Source organism: Nipponia nippon, unplaced genomic scaffold (genome assembly GCF_047370975.1).
Source record: "Nipponia nippon isolate SJK-2023a ecotype South Korea unplaced genomic scaffold, ASM4737097v1 scaffold_4, whole genome shotgun sequence".
Taxonomy (NCBI): Eukaryota; Metazoa; Chordata; class Aves; order Pelecaniformes; family Threskiornithidae; genus Nipponia; species Nipponia nippon.
The window spans coordinates 1,548,130-1,571,716 of record NW_028262358.1 but is presented as its reverse complement, the minus strand read 5'-3'; the positions used below and the strand labels follow the sequence as shown (position 1 = coordinate 1,571,716).

General features: G+C 45.6%; 2 protein-coding genes and 1 long non-coding RNA gene across 6 annotated transcripts; 1 reads left to right on the top strand and 2 right to left on the bottom strand.

Annotated features, from left to right (window-relative positions):
- Positions 1 to 546: 546 nt before the first annotated feature.
- LOC104022406 (toll-like receptor 2) lies at positions 547 to 6,750 on the bottom strand. Of its 2 annotated transcripts, none has more exons than XM_009476126.2 (2): positions 5,587 to 6,750; positions 547 to 4,225 (listed from the first exon to the last, which is right to left on the bottom strand). In XM_009476126.2, exon 2 carries the CDS (start codon positions 4,222 to 4,224, stop codon positions 1,600 to 1,602), a length of 2,625 nt encoding a protein of 874 aa, XP_009474401.1. In that variant the 5' UTR covers position 4,225; positions 5,587 to 6,750; the 3' UTR covers positions 547 to 1,599. The 2 variants fall into 2 exon arrangements, with proteins under 2 accessions (XP_009474401.1, XP_087629871.1); XM_087773745.1 differs by lacking the exon at positions 5,587 to 6,750 and adding an exon at positions 4,935 to 4,972.
- Positions 3,701 to 6,883, top strand: LOC148053060 (uncharacterized). Of its 2 annotated transcripts, XR_015708030.1 has the most exons (4): positions 3,701 to 3,839; positions 4,515 to 4,950; positions 5,078 to 5,505; positions 6,744 to 6,883. It is a non-coding gene; the product is annotated as an uncharacterized LOC148053060 (long non-coding RNA). The 2 variants fall into 2 exon arrangements; XR_015708029.1 differs by having other exon boundaries at positions 4,515 to 5,505.
- Positions 6,884 to 9,850: 2,967 nt separating this feature from the next.
- Positions 9,851 to 23,583, bottom strand: ERLEC1 (endoplasmic reticulum lectin 1). Of its 2 annotated transcripts, XM_009476196.2 has the most exons (14): positions 23,361 to 23,581; positions 22,520 to 22,624; positions 21,213 to 21,293; positions 20,258 to 20,335; positions 20,048 to 20,111; positions 18,034 to 18,074; positions 15,743 to 15,966; positions 13,192 to 13,321; positions 12,588 to 12,749; positions 11,861 to 11,920; positions 11,254 to 11,378; positions 10,748 to 10,825; positions 10,531 to 10,606; positions 9,851 to 10,133 (listed from the first exon to the last, which is right to left on the bottom strand). In XM_009476196.2, exons 1-14 carry the CDS (start codon positions 23,502 to 23,504, stop codon positions 10,062 to 10,064), a joined length of 1,440 nt encoding a protein of 479 aa, XP_009474471.2. In that variant the 5' UTR covers positions 23,505 to 23,581; the 3' UTR covers positions 9,851 to 10,061. The 2 variants fall into 2 exon arrangements, with proteins under 2 accessions (XP_009474471.2, XP_087629890.1); XM_087773764.1 differs by lacking the exon at positions 21,213 to 21,293 and having other exon boundaries at positions 23,361 to 23,583.
- Between the last annotated feature and the right edge of the window lie 4 nt (positions 23,584 to 23,587).

Here is a 23,587-nt window from a genome sequence, read left to right as displayed (position 1 = left end):
ATGCAGGCTTCTCTGCTTTGAATAGCTCTTTGGTTGTTGTCAACTTCAAGCGCTGCGCTTCACGGATATACAAAGTACAGTAGTCTTAAGTTTAATCAGTGCTGGCAAATTGACTTTAAAATGTCATTTATTATGTGCTAATAAATGCTGACAACAGGTCATTGTCAATTCCTATTTAAAATGGGTTTATGCTTAGTATTATAAAAATGCTTTCGTTCATTACAAAAGCTGTCCCTGAACCTGTTCCAAGAGTCAAACATGCTGCGTGCTGCAATGTGGGCTTTTTCCTTTTTACTAGGAAGCAGCACAGGGAGGGTGAAAACCATGTGCTGCTCCAGCGGCATCTTTTCCTTTTCAAAATACATCGCAGAAGAGTTGCTGTATTTGCTGGTGTCTCTTTATGTTTGTTTCACCTTTCCCCTTTTGGCATCAAATAGGATGGTATGGGTCTCCTTTTGTCGCAGCAGAGCTAATTCCTTTTCAGAGCATGTGTTTCAAACGTGCTGTCCCGTACGTTGCACGTGGATGTTCTGCATTCCTGGGTCTGCGGTCTTCTGCTGGTAAGCCATTAGGGTTCGCTCACCGTAGGAGCGAGTCCAGACCGTGCTACGCTAAACGATTTGTTCTCACCTGGTGTTTATTCAGTGTCGCAGTCTGTTGATTTTTTTCTTGAAAGTGGATGTTAGATCAGCTGAATTTTATTTTTTTTTATTTTTTCAAATACAGTAAATAAAGTTATCAAGTAGCACTAGGTGATGACAAGGGCTATGCTGAGGGAGCACGGAGTTCACTTGAAATGGGTCAGGCTGATTGTGTCAAGTGAAACTTTCCTCAGTCTAAATAACATACAGAACTTGCTTTTCTTTAGAGGCTTGTGATAACAGCATTTAAATAAAGCTCACACCGGTTATTTGACAGTAGAGACTGGCACACTCAGCTGGCTCTTTTGATTGTCTGGTTGTATATGTTAATCTGTAATTATAGAAAACTTTAAGGTCTGATCTCTTCCACCAGTTACTTAAACCAGATGATGGAGCAGTGTGGATTTGCAATTGCATCTCTCAGATGGCTGCGTTAAGTCAGTTTTTAATCTTTTCTCGCTAAACGCCAGAAGGAAAGCGATACCGGTGTAGTGTCATGGTTTGTGTTTTTCTTGCGTGTACACACACTCTCTGTTCCCATCTTAAGCTGTACTAGAACCGAGAAACTGAACTACAACTTTACCTTTGGATGACATTGCTTTTCATTAGTTCTGCGATAGTCTCAAAAAGACGGTTAGGGGGTGCAGTGTGACTCGAGCTGTTCTTCCCTTCAGGTGACATCCAGAGCATTTTAAGAAATGCTGGAAATAGCTGAAGAAAATGGAGCACCCAGGAAGGAAAAAGCTGTTTATCAGTGCTCGGGTCTCAGCCCTTTGGATAACGGATTCTTTTATCAGACGGACTAACGCGCATGCTGCAAACCCACTAGTAACCTCTCCTGGGACTGATCTGAGACAAACCCTCATTGCAACACAGCAGCCTTTGCAGGAGGTAAACACAGAAACGCTTTTATTTGACCGCAGACTTCCCAGGCACAGCCTTTACGCGTTCTCCTATCTCATTCCATCTCGTACGTGTCCTGAGCGGGTCTGTCTTCTGCTCTCACAAGGGGTTCGTTGGTTGTTTTTAAGATGGCTGCTAGCTGATGCCAGAACATTTTCTGTTTGTGTTCCTCAGGGCTCCACTTTAAGTAGGTTTTGCTTTTCAGCAGTTTCCTGAGTTTGCTGAACTTCTGCGGCACGCTGTTGGGCGGGAGGTCTTCCAGCACAATCATGATGAGGGAATCCTGATTTTCATTCAGGACCCGATGTTCAGCAAAATACAGCTCATACTGACACCAGCAGCTGTTTACAAAACTGGGAGAGAGGACAAAAAGGACTTTGTGGCTGTTCTCTATGCAGTAAAAAATGTTACCAAGTACAGGATGCCCCGGTTTGAAATCCCTCTCGTGGTAACATATCTTGAATCCGTCCGTTTCCAGTTTTTCCAGTAGACTCTCTTTCGTCCAGTTTGCATCTTGTTCGCTGTAGGAAACGAAGGCGTCAAAGGGCTTGTTTTCTGGCCTCTTCTCGTACTGCTTCCTCTTCGCCATACACCAGTACCACCCCATTCGCACGTACCACAGCCCATCGAACCGCCAGCATAAGCCCGTTAACACCAGAACAACCAGGATGGCGACGCAAGCCGTAATAGCCATCTGGATGCCCAGGGAGCAGTGCAGAAGCGTGAGGTTACTGCGCTCCACCAGCGAGCCCCTCCTCTCCAGGGGGAAGCTGCACCGGAGATTTCCTTTGCCGTTTATCTGCAAACGTGGGTCGTGGATGTACACGTTCACAAACCAGTACAAGTCACAGTTACAAAAAAAATGTTTACCTTGAACGGTCAAAACACTCAAACTCGTTAACTGGCCGAAAGTGTCCTCCACTATGGTGGTAATGGCATTGTCGCTAATGTCAAGCTCAATCAGAGAAGCTGGGAGAGCGCCACGCTGTAGGAAGGAGATCTTATTCCCTGATAAATTAAAATATTTCAGCATTGGAAGAGATTTCCCAAAGTGATCAGGGAGTTCGGAAATTAGGTTATGACTACTGTCTAGATTAGCGAGCGCAGAAAGGTGGCTGGCAGGTTCCAGTCTGGTGATGAGGTTTCCAGAAACGTTAAGATATTCGAGGTTCTCCAGGGCATCAGTTAGTGACAACATGCTTAACTTATTTTTGCTAATATCGCATTTTGTTAAAGTCAATGGGAAATACTCAGGATGCATATCCGTAATTTTATTATTTTGAATATTAAATATCGTTAAGTTGGAGACAGATTTAAAACCAGGGGGTATTATTTTAATATCGCTGTTGCTTATGTCGAGATGCTGCAGGGAGGCAGGTAAGTTGGGAAGCACAGAAATCCGGTTGCTGCTGAGATCCAAAAATAATAATTCTTCCATGGTGCCAGCAAACCACTCTGGCAGTTCTACAATGGAGCAGTTGGACATTTTCAGTTGTTTTACTTTCTTCGGAAGGCTTTCGATGGGCGTACCTGCCTGGTTTCTGACAAACGAAATGGCGTTAATGTGTACGCTTCCAGGGGGAAATTTTTGAACTGCATTAGTGATTTCCGGACGTACAGTATATATGAAGTGATTTCCTTGAACGTACATGTTTTCCAAGTTCAACATTTTTGTAGCAAAATTTTGAGGTATTTGGCTTATGTTTGTGAAGGACAAATCAATTACCTTGATGGTTGAAGGGAGACACAGCGTATCCAAGCTGTTTATGGGATTGTTGCTAATATTTAAAAACAAAACCTTGCTGAATGGGAAGTTACAGATCGCCTCGACATCCAGAACGTTAATTGTTAATTTGTTGTAACTGGCATCGATGGACTGCACATTTTTCATTGGCAAAAACAGAACGAACAGCGATAGAAGATCCATTTCCAGGTCACTGTGACTAATGTCAAGCTCCAAAATAGCGTCCAGCTGAGCTTGGCAGTTATCCGGATCCAGTTTTAACGTCAGCTCTTCCTCGGAGAGTTTGCTGTTTGACAGATCGAGTATCCCATTTACTGGTGCTCCACAGAAATCAGGCCTGACCGTGGGTGCTGGAGAGGCCGTTACATTTTTCTCTGCTCTTCGAAGAAGATTCTCCGTGCTTCGTCTGAGCCTGAGATTAACGTTGTGCAGGACAGATGGGCCTCCCGCACGTGGCAGCTCCTCGGCGGACGCCGAAGGCTCCCGAGCAGCCGCTGGTGATTTGTCGGCATACTTAGAAAGCTGCAAAGACCCTGAGGCTTCGCTAGCAGGTAAGAGCTTCAGGTGGGGTGGAAGACCCGACAGAAGAAGTTTCTTGTCATTAAATGATAAATTCACAGAAACAAGGCTGAGCAGCCTCTCAAACGCACCAGGTTCGATGTCCTTAATCTGATTGTAGGAAAGGTCTAAAACTTCCAGCATGTCAAAACCTTCCAAGTCTCTCTTGGTTATTTTTTCAATTATGTTATGTGAGAAATTGAGAGCTCTTGCTGTTTTTGGAGCTTGTGCTTCTGGTACAGAAGAGAGGTTTAAATAGGAGTAGTTATAAAAGGGGAAGGCATAGGCTGTAGGTGTCCTCCAAGCTAGGAATCCGTTTGCTCTGCTGAATAAGACAGAAATGAAGTAGAAATGAAGGCTTCCAATAAGGATCCTCATCCTGGAGAGAAAAAAAAAAAAAAATAAAATTCATCATTATAATATGCTCTATGTTAATGAATACCCTTAAAAAAAAATCCTAGTTTACTTGCAAGTACAGAAATTGTTTCATTAGTTGTACCTATGAATTCCTGTTTATCTACATTAAAAATACATCTCACTTCATTATTATTTTCAAGAGGCAATGCTAAAAAGATGGTGTCGGAGAATGATTTAAAGGAGAGCACTATTCATTTCACTCTGAATGATTTTTTTAAATATTTTTTTCTATTCCTCCCCTCCCACCCCAGGCAGGTAGCGAGCAGCCTTTGCAACAGCATCTTTCCGTTGCGCCACCTGAAATGCGCTTTCGTAACCGCGGCTTGCAACTCAGGCTTGACGTCGCTCGTCCTGGCGCACAGCAGCCGTGTAAGCCTGACCCCTCCAAAAGCTGTTCAGCCGCTTAAGGAACGTATCCGAGAGCAATGTGGCAGGGAGCTCCTGTAACTGTGCGATCACCTCTCTTCTTGTGATCCCCTCCCCTTGGGGCTTTGCTCTCTGCCAAGAATTTACCAGCGACCGTTTATTCAGCCTTGCGTGTTGGAGTAAGGAAAAAAGTACGCTTGCTTTGAAGCACTCCCCTAACGTCCCCCCTCAGGCAAACTGATGAAGTGGACGGGGAGGTGCGCAGTCTACAGACTACGTTTTAAAGTAATAAGAATTATGTTCACCTAGAAAAAAAATTAAGTGAGTAGTTGCTGAGTTTTGTGTTGATCCGTTGAGTCTCTCTCTGTGTCTCTTCTCTGTGGCATCATGAGTTTCTTGTGAACCTTGGCCTTGTGCTTTTTTCATTTGTTTCATTTTGTTTCAGCAGACTATCATTTATGAAGGATATCTGGCAAATATAACGCGATCCAATGCAGACCTTTCCGAGGCTTGTACGAGGCAGCCTGCAGCAGGAGATCACTGCCTGTGCATCGTTCATCTTTGGAGGCTTCCCATTGCCTGGCAGGGGCACTGCGCACTGGTTGTCTCTCTCTGGCACGGGTTGTCTCTGGGACACCTACAGTCCACATCTTGTATTTATTACGTGAAAATGCAGGTGCAGACCTTCAGCTGAGCCACCCTGGTGTCACCATAGCCCCCTTTGCCGCCCGCCAGACTTGGACCATCAAGTGCAGCTGAAGAGACGGGACCCCAGCGACCTCCCGGCTCCGGGCCCTCCGGTGCAGCTCCACCGGCCCCCCCGCACCCCCAGCTGCCCCCCGGCAGGGGCAAGCGGTAACCGGCAGCACGGCGGGGGTAAGCGAGGCGTTACAAACACTGCAGATTTAAGGCTGGAGGACAGCTGCCACCCTCCCCGTTCCCCGTCCCCTCTTTTACCCGCTCTCCTGGGCGCTGCTCCCCCGCCGGTACCCGCTGCTGCTGCCGTCGCCACCTTTTGTAGCCCCGGGAGCGGGCGGGGCCGGCCCGGAGATGCTGCTTCCCCCATCAGGTTCCCCCCGTGGGGGTACCAGCCCCTCGCCGTGGTTGTCTTAACGCTTCGACGCTGCGAGCGGCGGCGTCCCGAGGCATCTGCTGGCTTCGCTCCTACCCGAGCGCCGCAGGGAAGCGCCAGGCCTGACCACAGGGTTATAAAACTGATTTACTCCCGTAACGTGATTCGTTGTGGGGTGCGTTTCCCAGGATGGGGAGGTTTTTGTGTTGCACGCTCTTATGTGTGAATACGAGGTCTTGTGTGCCAGAAGTGCCCCGCAAAGTGAGCAGTCCTGCCTTCTGCGCGCTTCAGCTGGGGGGGATAACAGGAGATCTCGGTGTTTGTAGTGCTGCCTTGAAAGACACGCTCTTTGTTTGCTGTTAGCTTGATTCGGGATGCCAACAGAAGGGGAGTCAACAGATTGCACAAGGTGTAGAGCTCAGTCATCTGCTCCGCTCTTTCCGCTATTGATTTATTTTTTCCACTCTTTCGTCACTGGCAGTGACTGGAAACTCTTGTGGCTCAGAGGCTCCCCTTTGCGGTCCCGGAGGGCTGGAAAACCCCAAGGCTGTTTGTGCTCCCTTTCTGGTCTGACTGGGCGCCTTCCTGCCCAGGCAGGTTCTGGGAATTGCCCCGAAGTCATCCAGTCTTCAGACAGATCCTAACTCGCTTTAGTAGAAGGAAATGAAGAGCATTTTGGACACGTCAGGAAAGATTCTTGCTCCTGCTTTCAACTTGGGGGGACCCCCTGTAGGGAGCCGTTTCTCCCTGGCGAGTCTGCCTGCCTTCCTCTAAGTGCAGCTGTGCTGCTCTCGAAGCGCAGCCTGTAGTTCCCTCGGGGGGGAAGAGGGAATTTCTATATTCCAGCACAGGGCCCATCAACCCGCGCCTCTTCGGCTGGCCGTGAGCGTAAATCACGGTCGGAAGCGACAAAGTGAAAAAGAATATTTTTTTGGCACAGGAACGATTATTCTACTGCCATGCTGCGCGGGCATTATTCTAACATTTGTTTTATCCAGCACACGTTCGGTGTATTCATGTATTCTCCTTTCATTTTTTGAAGGCAACCTCTTATTTTGGGGTTTGTGGAGCAGCACACGAGCGAGGTCTGTGTGAGCGAGCAGGGAACGTACACGCACCGCGGCTGACAGCAGAGCCAAGGCAGGGCCGTGCTTCCCCACAAGGACTCAAGGCAGAGATTTCATTCCTGAAACGGGTCGTCGTCCGCTCGTTCACGGTCTCTCTGCGGGGGAGATTTGTTTGTGCTGGAAATGTAATTTAACCCGCGCCAGACCCGTTCAAAGCCAGGGAGGATGAGCACCAGCCTTCAGGAGGCCAGGCCTCCAAGGAGCTTCTCTTATTAAGGTGGGCTTAGATTTGGGCGCTGGATGGCAACTGTACGTCGTGTCCGTACAGCTGTACAAGTCAGGTATTTATGACCAGGAAACGCGCTTGTCTGCCTCCGCGCAGGGAGAGGGAAGAACACCCCGCATTTCTTTACCACTTGAGAAAAATCTTTCCGAGACTGATCGTCTTATTTCACCCCTTCAGCCAAGTGAAACTTCCCAGGGACTGCCTGGCCTCGCACGCCGAGCCCCTGACTCCTCTCAGCCCCGTCTATCGGCGGGGCAGATGTCTTACGTAAATATTCTCTCTGCTTTTGGATCCGGTCTTGCAGCTAATGAATAATTTGTGAATTTTAATGACGATTAAAAATTAGCTCTAGAATGAATCCCTGTTGTCTGAAGTCTAATGGCTGCTGTATTTGAACAGTGTCTTTGAGTGGAAACGCAAATAAAGAGGTGGCAATAATGACACGACTCTTATCTTCTATAGAAAATTCCGACGTCGTTTTCCGATATTCCATCAGCAGGCCTTGGCAAGCAGCGGCGCTGCCGTTCTTACCCAGCCTTGGGTTGCGCAGGAGAAGCCCCCAGGTGAGTTTCAAGCATTCCTGTGCAGGTAAGCTGGGTTTGTCAAGTGCCTGTTACTGACGTTTGTTCTTTCCGTGTGGATAAATCCTGTGTTTTGGGACCAGTTCATTCGTTGGACTCTTCTCCTGGAAGTAAATATCTTAGATCAGTGGCATGTTTCACTTTCCCAAATCTACTTTCCGTTGATGCGATTGCCTTCAACTAATTGCAGATGATATCAGTACCGTTGCTGCAAATTTGCTGTCTGCCATTCGTGTTATTTTCCGCGTTGCTGATTGGGAAATGAGCATGGAAACAACTCTACCTCTCAGGCTGAGAAGCAAACCTGCGTAATGTCTGGGGCGTAAACCTAGGCAGACCAGCACAGAAACCTTCAGCCCTCCAGTTCTGCTCTCCGCGTACCAGAAAAGGCTTGTTTTTCCTCATTTTTGGTACTGACAGGTTCCTGTGCCTCAGGGCTTCTCTGGGAGAGGGTCGAAGCAGCAAGCTACTCCCAATTGCACATTTCTTTTAGATTAGATTCAAATGTGTCAGAACGTAAAATTGTGTTGGAATGAATTATTTCTAGCAGTACCAACTCATGGTCTGTCGTGCCCTGTGGGTTTGCTGCCTGCATCTTCCCTGCTCCCCTCGCCCCCAAACCGGCTGTTGGCCGGGGAGAGATGGGAGAGGGGGGAAGAGAAAAGCACGGTCTTTATCTTTGTGGATTTGTGTGCTTGCGGGGAGTTCGGAGGCAGGGTCGGAGTGTCCGTGAGCATGTTGCTTCCTGGGCAAGGGGAAGTAGAGGCTGAGGAATAGAGAGAACAGGGTACAACTTTCCTGTGTTTCGCAACAGCGTGGTTTGCTCATAAAAGAGCAGAAGTTGGCCTTAGCAGCACGCCGAGGTGCTGTGGCTGCTTAGTCAAAGAGGTTGTGCTTCCCCATCGCGCTGGGGACTTCCCTCCTCTGCGGGGAAGTGGACTTCGTTACATTCTGCAAAATAACTATTCTTTTCCTTTCCTCTGATCTAATTACCACAACCGAGGAAAAAAATCGGGGTTCTGCCAGACTCTCTTCCCCTTTTTCAGTTTCCTCTGTCACACGGCCAAGCCGTCAGAAATAAGGATATGGTCAGGAGCAATGACTTTGAATTGAAATGCTGTATCGTCCTGCTGCTGCTGGTTTGGTTTTCTTCTACTCTATGAGACAATAAAGCGGGTTCTTCTGTTGCAACAGTCTGGCCCTTTACCTTGGTATTTTGGGTAGTTTTCAACTAGTCATATGCCAAACGGTTGGTGGGTGTCCGTCTGACGTCGGGTCTGAAACTCCCGTACCTTACACAATCGCTTTGGAAAAGAGGAAACGTCGTGGGCCCGCACGCCTGGTAAAAGCCCTGGCAGGGCTCCGGCCAGCCCTGCAGCGTCCTCGAGGGAGGAAATCCTTGAGGGTGTGTGGGTGATGGCTATTCCCAGGCACTTTTTCTTACCTATTTAAACCCTACTGTTTTAGAAGTATAATGGAAATCTACTTGAGATCCCGCTGTTAAGTAATATTTCAGTTATCTTCCAGGAATGTATATCGCCAACCTCACGTGCCTGCACCAAAAATCATATTTGCAAGGTAGGCGTGCTAGCAGAAGGCAGATCTCCAGCCTGGTGTGGGCCACTCAGAGGCAGGTGGAGGTAGCCAGGCTTTGTCACGGAGAAGGAAACCTTCACACAGGCACGTGGGAGCCTAGAGGCCCAGCTGATACTGACAACTCTGCCTCAAAAAATGCCGACTGTAGAGCACGAGCATCTACCTTAGCGTCCTTAGAAGCAAAACAGCAAAGCTGACTCATGTCAGTAAGAATGTTCAGCAAAATAAATATATTAAGATGAACCCTACAGTGTTAATATTAAAAAAAAAAAAAAGTCCTGAAAAGCAGCCTAGGCTGGGGGATGAAATACCAGTTGGAGGGGGGTAAGGTAAGGTAACCAGAGGAAGGACTGTGATATTCGTACGGCTCCGAGCAATCAACCTGAGGTAACGTTTGTGTTTGGACAAAGTCAGTTACAGCAGCAGAACGCTTGAGGGTTGCGGAGGCTGCTGGGGGCTCCCGAGCAAGGGTTGGTGGTTCGCGCTCTCGTTCTGTGGGCAGCTGAACTCCTCACTTGAAGCTGGGCCTTGTTTATTTTGCCTTTTTAAAGTCGACAGCTACACCTTAATGATGACGATGATCACTGCAGGCGGTGTCATACACAAGTCAAACAGGAAGTGCAAGACAAGATTTTAATCATTAAAAGTTTATCGATAACCTCTTATATACACATAGTTATACACAAAGTGGTTCACGAGTCCCTCATGGAATTCTGCTGGTGAGGCTGCTTGGCTGAAGGCTCCTCTCTGCCTTTGTCATCTCACAGGCGGGGCGGTGGCGGGGAAGCGCCAGCGGGGCTGCTGGCGGGTACGGCGTCGTGGGCTGGCCTTTAGCTGGGCACGGAGAGGAGCCCGTGCTCATCTGCTGTATCCAGGATTTTACAGATGACTGGAGACTCCACCTGGAACAGAAGAGATCAAAACATTAAAGACCAGGAAACCACTGATAAACTCCTACACGAGACCGCAACAGAGATCGTGAGGTTGATGACGACAGATTGCAAGAGGAACCGTACTTGAGCATCGCTTGTAAAATTTAGTAAGTGCTTTTTACTTTTGGGTACCACCTCTGTAGCTTATTAACAAGGTAACTACTGTAATTAGTAACGACCCCCCTTCCTCTAAGCAAATGCAATTGAACAAAAGCAGTACTTGTTCAGCAGCTACGTCTACGGGCTAAAGTACGCTCCAGGAGTCGGTGGTGAAGAGGCCCTGGGAGGAAGGGGCTGTTCTAAACCTGGAGACGCCCTCTCCGAGGTGGCACCTGGTCTTAGGGAACGCGACTACGTCTTTACGTACCCCAAGGATGTATTGGCAAGAATGAGGCTCTAACATGTATATGGTCACGGCATGAGGGGAATCGGATTCTTTACATCTGAAAACAGAAGAGAAATCTTGTAGTGTTTAGCATGTCGTAAGCACAAGACCAGAACGGGTATTTCCCTAGTATCTGTAGCATTTTAACTGAGCCAACGGTCATACACAAAACATCAGTTTACTAAAAAAGTTAACTTACTTCAATTTCACAGTCACCTGCCTTGGCTTGTCCGTTAAGTCGCAAACATCTCCATTTCCATAGAAATGAGACACCATCCTGCCACAGGAGATTGGAAAGAAAACGTTTGGAAATACTACACGCAATTCGTAAGCACACAGCTAACTTGCGTGATACGGCATCTCCTCCTTCTTCAAATATTTAACTCTAATATACAAAACAAAGAAGTAACGTGCTGTATTTCAGTTATTGCAGGAGCAAATAGTTGTTCACTGTCGGAAGATTTGTCTCTGCATCACACCCAAAGTGTTGAATTACCTTTTCTGATATTGCATGTTGATTAGGGGGAAAAAAACCCAACGATAAATCTACGCACACCGCTCTCGACAGCTTCTTCTATCTATTTGTAAATGGAATATTGGCGCGCCGCAGAAGCGGGCCCTGGCATTTATTCTCCTCTATCGCAAGTATGAGCCCAATTCAGGGACGGCTAGCCAGAGCAGTAACCGTGGGGGCTGCGGCCGTACCTAACGGTCTGCGTGCCGTCTTCTCTAAGGTAGTAGGTTCTAGCAGCATTCTTCCTGGACCACTCAATGTGTTCCTCCTTGCTCCAGGTGCCCACAACCACGGAAGTCTTGCCACTTTCCTTATCCTAAAAAGGGAAAAGCTGATAATGCCACCTTGTATCATACGATTAGCAGTGAGTATTTTAATGACGCGTAGAATGTCATTTCTAGAGCAAGTCTGCTGCTGTCAACATAACATGTTCTTGCGTTCGGGACAAACTAGGACTGAACTTGTGTTAGCGTCAAGTTGAGGGTCTCTTCGGAGCAGCCATCCAGGCTGCGTGAGCTGACAGAAGCGTTTCAGTGACCAGAACAACACCCCCACAAAAAACATCATGTTTTTTCAGCTTTGATTATCATTGTGCTCTACCTGAGATGGTACCTACACCCCCCTGCGTGAACTTAGGCAGCACATGGAGGATTTCTTTTCTGAAATCCAACTTCTTAAACCCAAGATGTTGATCAGCCAAGAAAAGGAGGCTGCTTTTTTCAAACTGTGGACAGATTCTCTAACCCTTTTTTCCCTCCCAGCCACCTAGTGGCGGAACGTAAAACTATGTAAACATACCTCGTGGTACTGGTGAACGTATTTGCCGTAGCAGAATTCGTACTTCCACCAACCAACACCCTAGGGAGAGGTGTAAGCTCAGCGTTAAACCAAAACAAAACCCCCAAACCAAACAAAACGCCCCAAACCAACCACATCCCTTTCCCTCCAGACCCTAAACCATGGCTATTATTTCAGCTGTACGACTCCATACCTATTAATCAGGTATGTGGATTCAAGGTTTGCACTGGGAGAGAATCTCCGATTAGACTAACTGACGTAGGCACGGGATGAGATAAATGAGTTTAAGCAAAGACTCTCGCAAGAGCCAGAGAGGACTAAATCCCTTAAACTATTTGTATAACCCCTCTTCATCTTTGAAAGAAATACTTTCCTCTTTCGCAGACAGGGAAAACTGCAGATGCCTCTTTTCTGCTGGCTCTTCTCTCAATAACTTTTATCAAATTTTCTTTTTTCTTCTCACTAACAAAATTAGCCCTGAAGAATTCTCATCATCTACTTTCATTTCACTGTCTGCTCAAATAAATTTAATTTCATCAGAAAAGTTAAAGATACCTTTGGCATAGACTTTGGTATATAAGCCTTCCCTCGATCAACGCAGGGAAAGGCAATTATTATGTCTATAAGAACGCAGCTATCGGAGTTCACGGAAAAACTAAAGACAGACATAAATCAGTGCGTGCAATCGAGGCGTAGCTATTTTATTATGCAGAGCTTTATTTCTCACCCCATGGAAGCAGTAGGAGCCACTAAGAAATTCCTTTATAAGTTGGTCATCGGTCAGTTTGGAGATGTGGGTTGTTCCCACAGTTAATAGCTGATGGCTTCCAACAGCAACTGGCTTATGAACGGAGGAAAATTTCTCTTCTTTTGTTGAATGCATTTCTTCCTGAAATGACAGTATACACAAATACGCCCATTTACATTTTATATGACCCTTGCAAAGTCTTATAAACTGTATGAAGTTACTTAATACTAAGTGAAGTAGGCTGTGGGCAAAAGCATGAAAGCATTTTGTCATTGTTTTCACTGTCTTCAGCATAGCTGAAAAAAAAAAAAAAAAAGATCTAAAGTCAAAAACTTGACAAGTTTGTAAACTGTAGGCTACAAAGGCTACAGAAGTTTTAAATTAGCAGCCCAAACTTACTTGCTTTGTTTTCCTTCCAAATAAGGCAAGCGACAGATGATTTCAACAAGCTTAAAGACCGTTTGAAAGACTGACGTGGTCTTACAAAGCTGGGTAAGAGACCTTATTCCACAGAACTGAAAGTTGTATCCATTACAAAATGGAGAATAAATATTTTTTCTTTTTAAAATTAAAGAAATCCTACCTCCTTAACCCTTCTAAAAGGCATCTTCATCATTTCTTGCTGTTTCTCCAGCTGTTCCAGATTGTGGGGTTTAAGTGGGGATCCTGGCAGAGACTGGCAAAAGATGTCGTTGACAGGGGAAGCCCTGAACCTGCCCAAACAAGTTTGCAATACATCACTTATTACGCCTTAAAGACATACTTTTTTACTGCTCTAAGCTTCTGAGCTGGGCTGAGGTGTGTATTTTTTTTCCTTGTACTTGCACCACCTAAGCCAAAGCTACGCTGTTCTTACGACCGACGTAATACGCTTTTTGCTCAGCGCAGTCTCCCTCCTAATGCTGCCAGACACCTGGCAAAGCAATCTAACCCCTCTTCGGCAAAAGGAAAGAGTCGCGTACTGAAAGGCAAACTGCACTGTACGTGTACCGCAAACGTAGTGCCAGGGCTCCGCAAAACTCCCTCAGAAGCCAGGAAACGGCAAAGGTTAAACCTGACAGATGCAGTTCCAATATAATTAAAATAATACGTGCCTACATTATCTGACACGTGCGGCTGTTCAGACTGCATATATACCCGTCATTCCTTTATCGCTCTCTTCACGAGCTGTGTCTGCAAAAAGCAGCTCACTTCAGGAATGAAAAAGCCGAAAGATGAAGCAGAGTTAACACAGCTTCCTCCTTAGTTCACACAAATGAAGGCCTCACTGAAACTCCAAATAAGCCTTCACAGAAAATAGTTAAGGAAAGCGAACATCAAAATGAAAATCGTGCTGACAAGGGAAGCGTTCGTTCCGTTGTCGTTGCTCGTCTCACTGAGAAGATCAGAAAGCTGATTTACAAAGCCACCGTGCAGGCTGCTTCAGAGGCGAGGTGGCTTTCTGTGGTGTCCTCCTAGCTGTAGCGCACACCCGTAGCTGTGCAACGGTCACCACTGTAGTTAAAAGAATCTGAAAACGTTTCCTAAACAGTAACTGCACGCTGGATTAAATAAGCCCTGTACCAAAGCAGCCTAGTTTTATCTGAATTTTACTTAAACAACATTAAGACTGTTACAGTAGGCAAATATTACTTTTCACTGCCTTCCTCCCCGTCCCCAGTTCCCACCAATTTAAAAAAAAGTCCAATTGTACCCAAATAAGAACGAGAACCAACGGATATGACTTTTGCTAAGTTAGTGCAAGCGCATTATTGGATAAGACGAGGGGCGCAGAGGAAAAGCGCTGGTGGCTAACACTGCTCAGTGCTGTTTCAGGAACACGTGATGGGAAAAGCGCACTTAACTTAAAATAGGGTTGGTTCGCTGTTACCTCTGCTGACGCTGAGCAGCGTTTCCAGCCTGCTGTCTCCGCCTATCTTTATTTACTAACATGACGTAAGTGGGAGAATAAAGATCTTGTATGTTTATTTGAAGTATTTCCTGCTAGGGCCCGGGAAGCCTTCCGTGCCTTCCCTTTGGAAGGAGGTAGCAGGTCGAGATTTTATTTTTATCAAACGATAGAACAATTTGCCTGGGTACTTTCTATTTTTCTACGGATAGAGAGACTTAAAAGACTCCTACAGTAAACAGATAATAGTGCAACAGGGAACACAGTATTGCCAAACCCATCTACAGGAGAAAATTTATAATTGATTATATATAACTAAATATTTAACAATAGCATAACTACTTTACTCTAACTGGCAAGCGTTTATAAAATGCACGATTGAGGATTTTGTCCTTTAGACTTTGTTGGCTATTTCAGAACAGTGATTAAATACTCACTTGTCCTGACATCTGTGCACACGGGGAATTCAGAACTCCCGTCGTTATTTCCCCCTTCATTTCTACGTCATAGTCACTGTTTACACCCCTTGAAAGGTCACAAATCTGTACGACTGAGACAAAGGGTATCCCTTAGAGTCATGGTACAATTCGGGGGGGGGGGGGGGAGGAGGGGGAGAATCCTAAACTTGATTTTTGGAAAATAACACTGAAATTGTGTATTCTTCATATGAAAGTGACTTACACAGCTGAAGGTAAGGCAATAAAGCAGGCCAGAGACAGATGGGAGCTCCTTAACTTGGGAGTACTGCTAAAAGACATGTTAAGGTTATGGCTGAAGACCATACTTTTGTCTTCTGAAATTAGAGAAGCTGAAGTCTACGCACACATATAACGCACATATGCAATCTCCAGTCTTTGAATAGCATGAGGATGATCTCCCCAAGACCTTGAAATCATAAACTAGGAGGAGACAGGGTGGTCTTAACCTGCCTGCAGCCTTAAAGCCCTGCTTTGTGTTTCTCCAGAATGACAGGGCTACAAACTTACCTGTTGAAAATAAAGTTACGCCTCCCATCTGCTTCTCATACGGGATCGATCGCTAGAGACTTACAAAATGCAGATATCGTGCAACTGCCCATGAAAATTTAAGACTTGGCAAAACTGCGCTTGCCAAAATAAGCACATACGAGTGTCACAGCTCTGTCCCAGAAACCACAGCTGGATATATGACTTGCATAAACAGGTATGTGCATGGAAAGAGGTGAAAATTTGAAATTATAACGTTGGCCAAAACTTGAGTACCGTACCTATATTTAGGATGGCTGCATAACAGAGGTGTCAATATAACCACTTCATATTCACAGGTCGTAACTTCTGCTACCGAAAGAATCTCGTGTTTAGCTTCCGGATGACAGATGTACATCACTGTACTTGATCGGGGTAGGTTTTGTCTCAGGCTACAAGGTGTGCCGTTTCCCATTTCTACAGGATAGTACGGGGTCATCTGCCCTTCTATATTTTTTGTAGGTATCTAGGCGAAAGAAAGTAAAAGTTAAGAATCACAGTAAAGCTCCTTCGACTCTTCTGAAACAAAAATATTATTACACTGTGTAGAGCCAGCATTACTGGATTGACACCAGCCCCTGCGTAGTTACTTGGTGTTTCTGCAACATCCAAACACGTTCTGGCTTATTGCCTCCAGCACAGCACTGCACGAATGCAGAGCCACACGAGCTCTGCCTGCAAAAGGGGCTGGTTTCTCTGCACAGGCTGCCTGGTGGTTTGGTTCCGAGAAAGCTTGCCAGCTGGGTGCGGTGTTCTGGGAGGGCACGGAGCCAGCTGTGTTCACCCTGCAGTCTAGGAGACGGGGAGATGCGAGTAGCTCTGCCAGACTCCGCTCGGGTCTGGCCAGGCCATGAAGAAACTAAAAACGCCCCTGCAAAGTCACCCCGATACCTGCGCTGCACCTCTCGGCGTACCCAGCCTGGGCTGGTCCTCATCCAGAGTACCCCACGCCACCCGTTACTGCGGCTAACAAAGGGAATGATGTACACAAAGTAAATCCCACTTCTGAACAGGCTTTAAGTGAGCTCTCTTCAGGCTTGTTCCCTCGTATGTTTCATCCAGCTGCCACTTTAAGAAATTAATTCCCCAAACGGGTGAAAGTCCCTCTCCTGGCTCCTGTCTTGGAAGCAGCTAAAGTTCCTGGGTACCAAAAGTTCTGGTTGTGCGTGAGCCCTGCTGGAACGCACAAACTAGGCCTTTTTCTACCCGTGTTGCTCGGGCGCTCCTTAGCTTCCACTCACTTATCCACTCTATGCTTCGATACTCAGTCAGAGGTGGGAAATGAAGATACGTTCTGGTTGCGTACAAAAGAGCTGGCAAAAAGGGTACCAGTGCCCTCCCTTTCTATCTTTCTGAATGAAACGACTGATTTTTCCTTAGAAGTTGAAAAATTATGCCTACGCACGTCATTGAAGGTAACTGTTCCAGAAACCTAAACGGAGATAGCTGCTGTTTGCACGCAACTGAGAGGCAGCCCAGCAGGACTTAAGATAAATCTCCAGCCGCAGCAGGTTTTGGTTACTTTAAGCAGTGCCCAGCTGTGTTATCTGCTGTTTCATGGCTAGAGATTCCACACAAATTGCAAGTCTAAATTCTTTACAGACTGAAACCAAGACAGCGTATGTACATCATAAATACCGCCAAAGAAAGTCAGTAAAAGACTTATCTTCCTCTGAAATTAAAAAAAAAAAAAAGTTACACTACAAAGAACCTAGTTTTCTTTAATTTCAGAGAGGCCTAACTGCCACTGCCATTAGAATGGGCCACATTCTGACTTGGGTCTGCCCCCCAGCTACCTCCAAAATGCTCAGCGGGCACGTACGTTTTCCGAGATCCACTGCAGAAGAACCACTCTGTGCTATGTACATCGGCATTACAAAGAACACGTAGACAAAAATTTCATTTCAGAATTAAAATGACGATAACTGGACATAAGGTAGGTGCGTGTCTGTCCACAGCTCAAATCTGCTACTGCTGATTCCGAACCCCAACGTGCTTCAGGTACTTCCACTGTTTTGCTATAAAGTTGAGTTTGAGGGCCTCAACAAATGGAAAAGTTCTCTAATGGAAAAGGGAAGCACAGAGTTTTATGGGATTGGGTCATCAAGTCAGCTAAGAAATCTTTTAGGGATTTTGTTAAGCATTTCTCTCCCTACCCAAAATGCATGGAAGTGTCATTAAGGGAGTTGGGATCTCTAATGCAGCTGGAAAAATAACTGCCGCTAGACCATAATGTGACTTCGGGGTTATGTGTATTGTCTTCATGGAAGAAGAGTATATAATTCATCTCTTTTAAGTTTAGGATTAGTGTAACTTTAATGTAAGTAAGTAGAAGGGCAAGAAATTTGACTAGCTAGACTAAATAAGCTTTCTGAGCTGGGACTGGTAAATCGAAAGCGAGAAGAGTGCAGCTCAGGAACAGAGGTTCATTTTTTGGTACTCATTTTGCTAGGGAACTAATGACATAATCTCATCATATATAAAGTGCCTCCACTATTGACGGCAAAAGTTAAAATAGATGTTTTTCACTTGCCTCTTTTGCACTCTCTTTTGGATTTTCCTTCTCTTCTTGATCTAGGGAATAATTAAGAATGAGGTAAGCATAAAGTCTGTGAACTTGAAATAAAATGAAATTATATACAGAGAAGTTCGTACGTTTCGTGTTTGCTAGGACCTTGTGTATACACTGCCGAGAGTCAATTTCATGAACTTGCAGGTGCAAAAGAGGAAAGAAAGGAAACAAACAGCCATCTGGGGTCCAGAGCAAACAGAACAAAATACGAGTTAGCATCGCCTTGAAACAGTTTTGAGTTTGTAGGACAGGCCAAGTCCAGCCCCAGCACCACCGGAAGGCCGGTCGGGGCAGGAGAACACGTCACTGCTGTTCTGCGAGGGGTAGCTGACTACTCTGTTCAAAAAAGTGAGTGAATTACAGGCTGGGACAGTAAACAGGCAAGTACCTCAGCCCACCCACTAGCCAGCCTCAGAGGTACACTTGTTGTAGGAAGAAGTGAGGCCAGACTGCGTCCACACTAACACGCGTGCCGTACTAACGAGAGTAAGCCTCGTATGGGGCAGGGGCTGCGAGTTGTCACAGGCGAGAGCTACCCTTAGCCTTCGGAACCGCTTCGGAAGATAGCCTGGGCTCCGTTCAGAATCAGGCGAGCAAAAGGCCACTCTGCTTTGCTGGCACCCATTCAGCTGTTCCAAGCTTACTGTATCACGCTCACGGATTCAGCTCACAATGGTCTGAGAAACCATCTATGTTACTTTTTTTTTTTTTAAGAGAAGTAGCGTGAATTGCCGTATAGGAAGCATAGAAAGAATATAGTCTGCCACCTAAGCGGAGAGGCAGAGGGTCAGCGTCCTAAAAGACTCGGATACGATGACTTGAAGTATCATCGCACAAAACTTCAGCATCTAGCCCCACAAAAGAATGGGTAACTCAAATTAAACATTTTCTTTTCTGTACAGCAGCATCTAGGGAGAATTAGGCATCTCTGCACAGGATTAATGACAGCATGAACAAGCACTATAACTCACTAATAAAGAAATGCCAAACGATGCAGTTTCTGAAGCTGTTATTTCTTTTCAGGACTAAGATACCTAACTGAAGGCCACAGGTAGAAATTCAAAGGAACGGGATTAATAGCGCTAAATCCCCTCCAAGACTGAGGCCTTCAAGTTAATCACTTTCAGGAAGAGAAAAACGGTGGTGCCCACCTTTTACGTACTAGCCTAGAATTAAAAAAAAAAAAACCAAAACCTAGATTATGTTTTTTCTATTGTTTCTATCAACTCTGATAAATGAACGCTTAGTCTCTGGATTTTGAGAGTTCTTTGGACTAATATACTGCCAAAGTGCTCAGCCAGGAAAGCAGACGTTGGCAGGCGCGACCACAAGAACTTCCAGCATCTACAATAATTTATGGGCAAAAAATGCGAGCGCTCAGAAAATTAGTTATTCTCAACCGCCGTTTGAGTTTGGGGCTCAGCTACCTAATTTCCACCAACGTCCCGCTTCAGGCACTTCAGCATTTCTGACGGTCTGTGCCAGAATTCCTAAAAAAAAGAGACTCACACAGTTCCAAGGATCGAGTCTACCTGCAAAGGCTGTAAGCGGCTGGGTTTGCAGATTATATTTCATTACAGAACAGCAGAGCCCCAGACGTGCTGCATGCTCTGCCCGCTGCTCAGTTTGAAAGAGACGCTTCTCCCCACCCAAAAAAAAGAGTGGCAACAGGCTACATTACCAAAGCCTGGTCTGTCACACATTGGTTCCATTGCTGGTATTATGTATTTTCTTTCCCTGACACTAATTATTGCAGATTAATCTAATCAATTAGACAGCATGGCAAAACTGACAGGATGTATGCGATGTAAGGTGCTGAAAAGGAATTGAAAACAACACATTCTGCTAAAAAGAGTAACCTACAAAATTCTATTCTATTGCACTGGGAATCAGTTTTCAACAGCATATTTCTCAATAATAATTAAAAACCAAACAATTAATTAGCATCAGCAAAATAAAATAATCTAATACAAACCTGGTTCTGATAATGGGTTCTTTATCATCATATTCCCCAGATAGTATTCTTGGATGTTTATTTTCTACAATCAAAAGGAGTTAAAACAAATTTCAGTTACCTTTTTCCAGACTTTTTCAAGTGTACAGGAATTCAAGTCTTGCAGAGGAGTTAAGCAAGAACAGGCCAGCGGGAAAAGGGGTTGAAACTACTAAATTGTAAGAAGCCTACCTGTCCCGTTTCCTTCTCCTCATGATACTGACGGATGTGCTTTCCGTGGCAGACCTCGTAAGTCCAGTAAGACTCAATCTTAAAAAAAAAAAAAAAAAATTGTTTAGATATATTACCCCCCCCCCTCAAAAATTGTGGCTTTTGCAGCAATGAAACGCAGCCCAAGCAGGTGAGCTCGGGCACCCTCAAAAACAACAGCACCGTGAACAGTCTCCGTGTTCCCCAAGCGTTTTGATGATGTTCAAATAAACACAACAGGCAAAGTTTCCTTAAATTTCCCACAGATATAACAAAGGAAAAAGAAAAATTAGCGAAGACGTAAAGACTATAAATTTGCCGCAAAATCACTAGGGCTAAGCTGTAGTGACTCAGCACAGACTGGTTCTGGCAACTGCCGTAGATGTGGGCTGTTTACCAATTGCACTTGACCCACCCTTCCTTCCTCAAGGACTTGTGTGGGATGTTGCGTAGATAGACTATTTGGCCACTTTCGCTCTCTCCGGTTCCCAGTACCGGCTTGTTTGGTATTCGGCTTGTTCTTGCAATGTAAGACATGAGCCTTTGAATTGGGACGACAGCTGGTGCAAAACTGGAAGCCTTTCAGAACATCTAGAAGCACGTTTGTTTTGGTCTCCTAACGCTTTCTGAGAAATGCTTTGCACTGGACTGTCACGCATTACGGCCTAACTCCTGGAAGTAAAGGTTTTAAATCCACATTTTTAAATTGCTATTATGGCAACCTAATGTATTTCAATCCCGACATCTTCAATTATATAGAATTTTATCAGCAACATTAAGATATAGTCGTAAAGTTGTAGCGACCTTATTTTGGATTAAATTAGTACCTGAAGTCTAAGACATATTTATCCAAACAGTTTACTACATGAAACCTTGAAATGGACTGGATTGTAAACTTTTGATCAGCATTTAATTTATCAACGCAGAAGTAACGTACTCTATACGAACAGCTACTTTGCTTAAAAAGAGGGTCCAGCAATTCTCCTGGAGTAGGACCTTTATAGTCCTTTTCTTCTTCCTAGAATAGAAGGATATTTCATTACATTAAAATTAATAGTAGTTTGGTTAGTTAATATTCATCTGCAATAGTAGGAAAAAAAAAATCGTATCGCGAAATTAAAAGGTACAAGACCTCATTAATTCCTGCCCTGAAGGAGCTGTGTGGTGATTAGGAAAAAAAAAAAAAAAAGGTAATTTAGTTTAGTAAGAAGGGGCAAATAAAAGTCACAAATAAAGTACTCAAAACAGGAAAGTTTTGTGGTTTAAAAAACACACACTTGGCAAAAGAGCAGGAGCTCTCAACTTGCTCATGTCCAGAGTGGCAGCTTGGGGCGTGAATAGGAAAACAGCATCGCTAATCTTTCTTTTCATTTGTTAGTCGATGCTGATGCCATTCTGATGCGGTATAATTGGAACATCACACAGCTTTTACACAATTTAAAAAAAAAAAACCCTGATCACAAAAGCGTAAGTTTATTTCTGCGTCATTTTTGCTCTACAAGCGCGCATGCTATTGAAGAGATTTCCACAGAGTCCTGCAGTACTAAAGATTTCTCACCTACGCTGAAGCACTCTGTGCTGTCAGTCGCTTAAAGGATGAGGGCTGAGTCAAAACAGAGGTCCCTAACGCAGGAGCGCAGCTTGTCTGTGCAAGCTCCCGGGGCGTGAAAAAAAACGAACCGTTGGAGGAACAAATGACCAATGACAAACCTCACCAAAGGCCTCCTCAATCCACCTTCTCTTGTACAAATGTATTTATAGACTTTTTCTTTTATTATTATTTTAACCCCACATTGCACATTCAGATTTCCAATTAAGGAACAGATGACAGAGAATAAAGCTTATATTACTGGTGGTAGAAGCACTACTGGGATAGTATTTTCAGATACAGCAGTTAGGACAGCGGTGTTAACAACCTTTATAGTTGTTTACTGGCCTAAAACTTGACAATATTACTCAAAATACAAGCATTTCCTAATCAGGGATCGACCTAGCAATAAAGAGAACATTAAAGCAATTGTTTGGTGACAAATAAGATTGTTCAGACTGGCCTCACTTAGTATAGAGCTAGTATGTAATACAAAGTACTATAAACTGTGAAACTGTGAAGCACCCTACAGGTGATTTTCCTCTCACAGGAAAAAAAAAGTCTTTACTTGGAAAAAAAAAAAAAAAGGAACTGAAAAGATACTGTAAAGACTTGTCTACAGCTTATAATTACAAAAAAGACTTGACTGAACTTACCTCATTGCCACTTGCTATCAGCGGAAGTATACATTTATATTTTTCTTTATCCACAGTAGTCATTATAATGTAGTTATCCTCTTTGTACAGGACACCAGTTGTGGGCTAAGAAAACAACCAACCTACGGATTAGTCAGGTGGGTTTTTTTAATGCTACTTGTTAGAAATATTCCTGAATTCACGAGCGGTACGGTTAATTCATGGGGCAGGTGGTCCAGAGTATACCCTGGGTCTTAATTATATCACAAGACCGGGTTTTGGCGCTTAAGCTCGACACGGCTTGCTGGTGTTTGCCTTCTCCCTTGCTTCCATCCTACCTAGCTGCATTCCTGCTCTCCTCCACGCTCACCTCGCTCCTGCTCGCTTATTTCCCATTCTTATGGGAGACCTTTATTAAAGAAGCACCCCCCCAACCGTTACATTTTGCAACCAGCCATTCCCACGCTGACTTTCAGGCCAGATTCCCCTGGGATTTTCCCAGCTGCCAGGCTCAGGCCGCGGCCTAACGCTCACCCTCCAGCCCGCTGCGTGTGCGGGTACTTACTGCTTGCCACCGTGACCCCAAACGCGGGGTGATGTGTAGGCAGGCACCAGCCAGGCCCTGCGGAGAACACCCCAAAACCGACATACCCTTTTTATGGCACAGGGGCTTTAAAAATAAGCGCCAAGCGTGAGGGGGCTCCGACCCTTGGACCCAACTCCTGCCGCCTGGGTTACCCTGTAACAGTTACAACCCTCCAGCTCCTCGAGGGAGAGGAACTCCACAGAGGGGGTGAGCAGGGAGACCCCTCACACACACACACACACACACCCCTCACGCACGCCCCGCCCCGGTACCGACCAGGCTGAACTCGGTGCCGGGCCAATTCACCCTGAAGGGGATGTCGTCGCTGAGCTGAGGGAGAGCGCGGCCGCCCGCCGCTACCGCCGCCGCTACCGCCACCAGGAGGCCGCAGAGCAGCGCCCGGTGCCGGCACCCCCTCATGCCGGCCGGCGGCTCGGGGGAGCAGCGGCGGGCAGGGGCGGGCAGCGCCGCCGCCACGTCTGCTTCCGGCGGGGCGGGGCCGC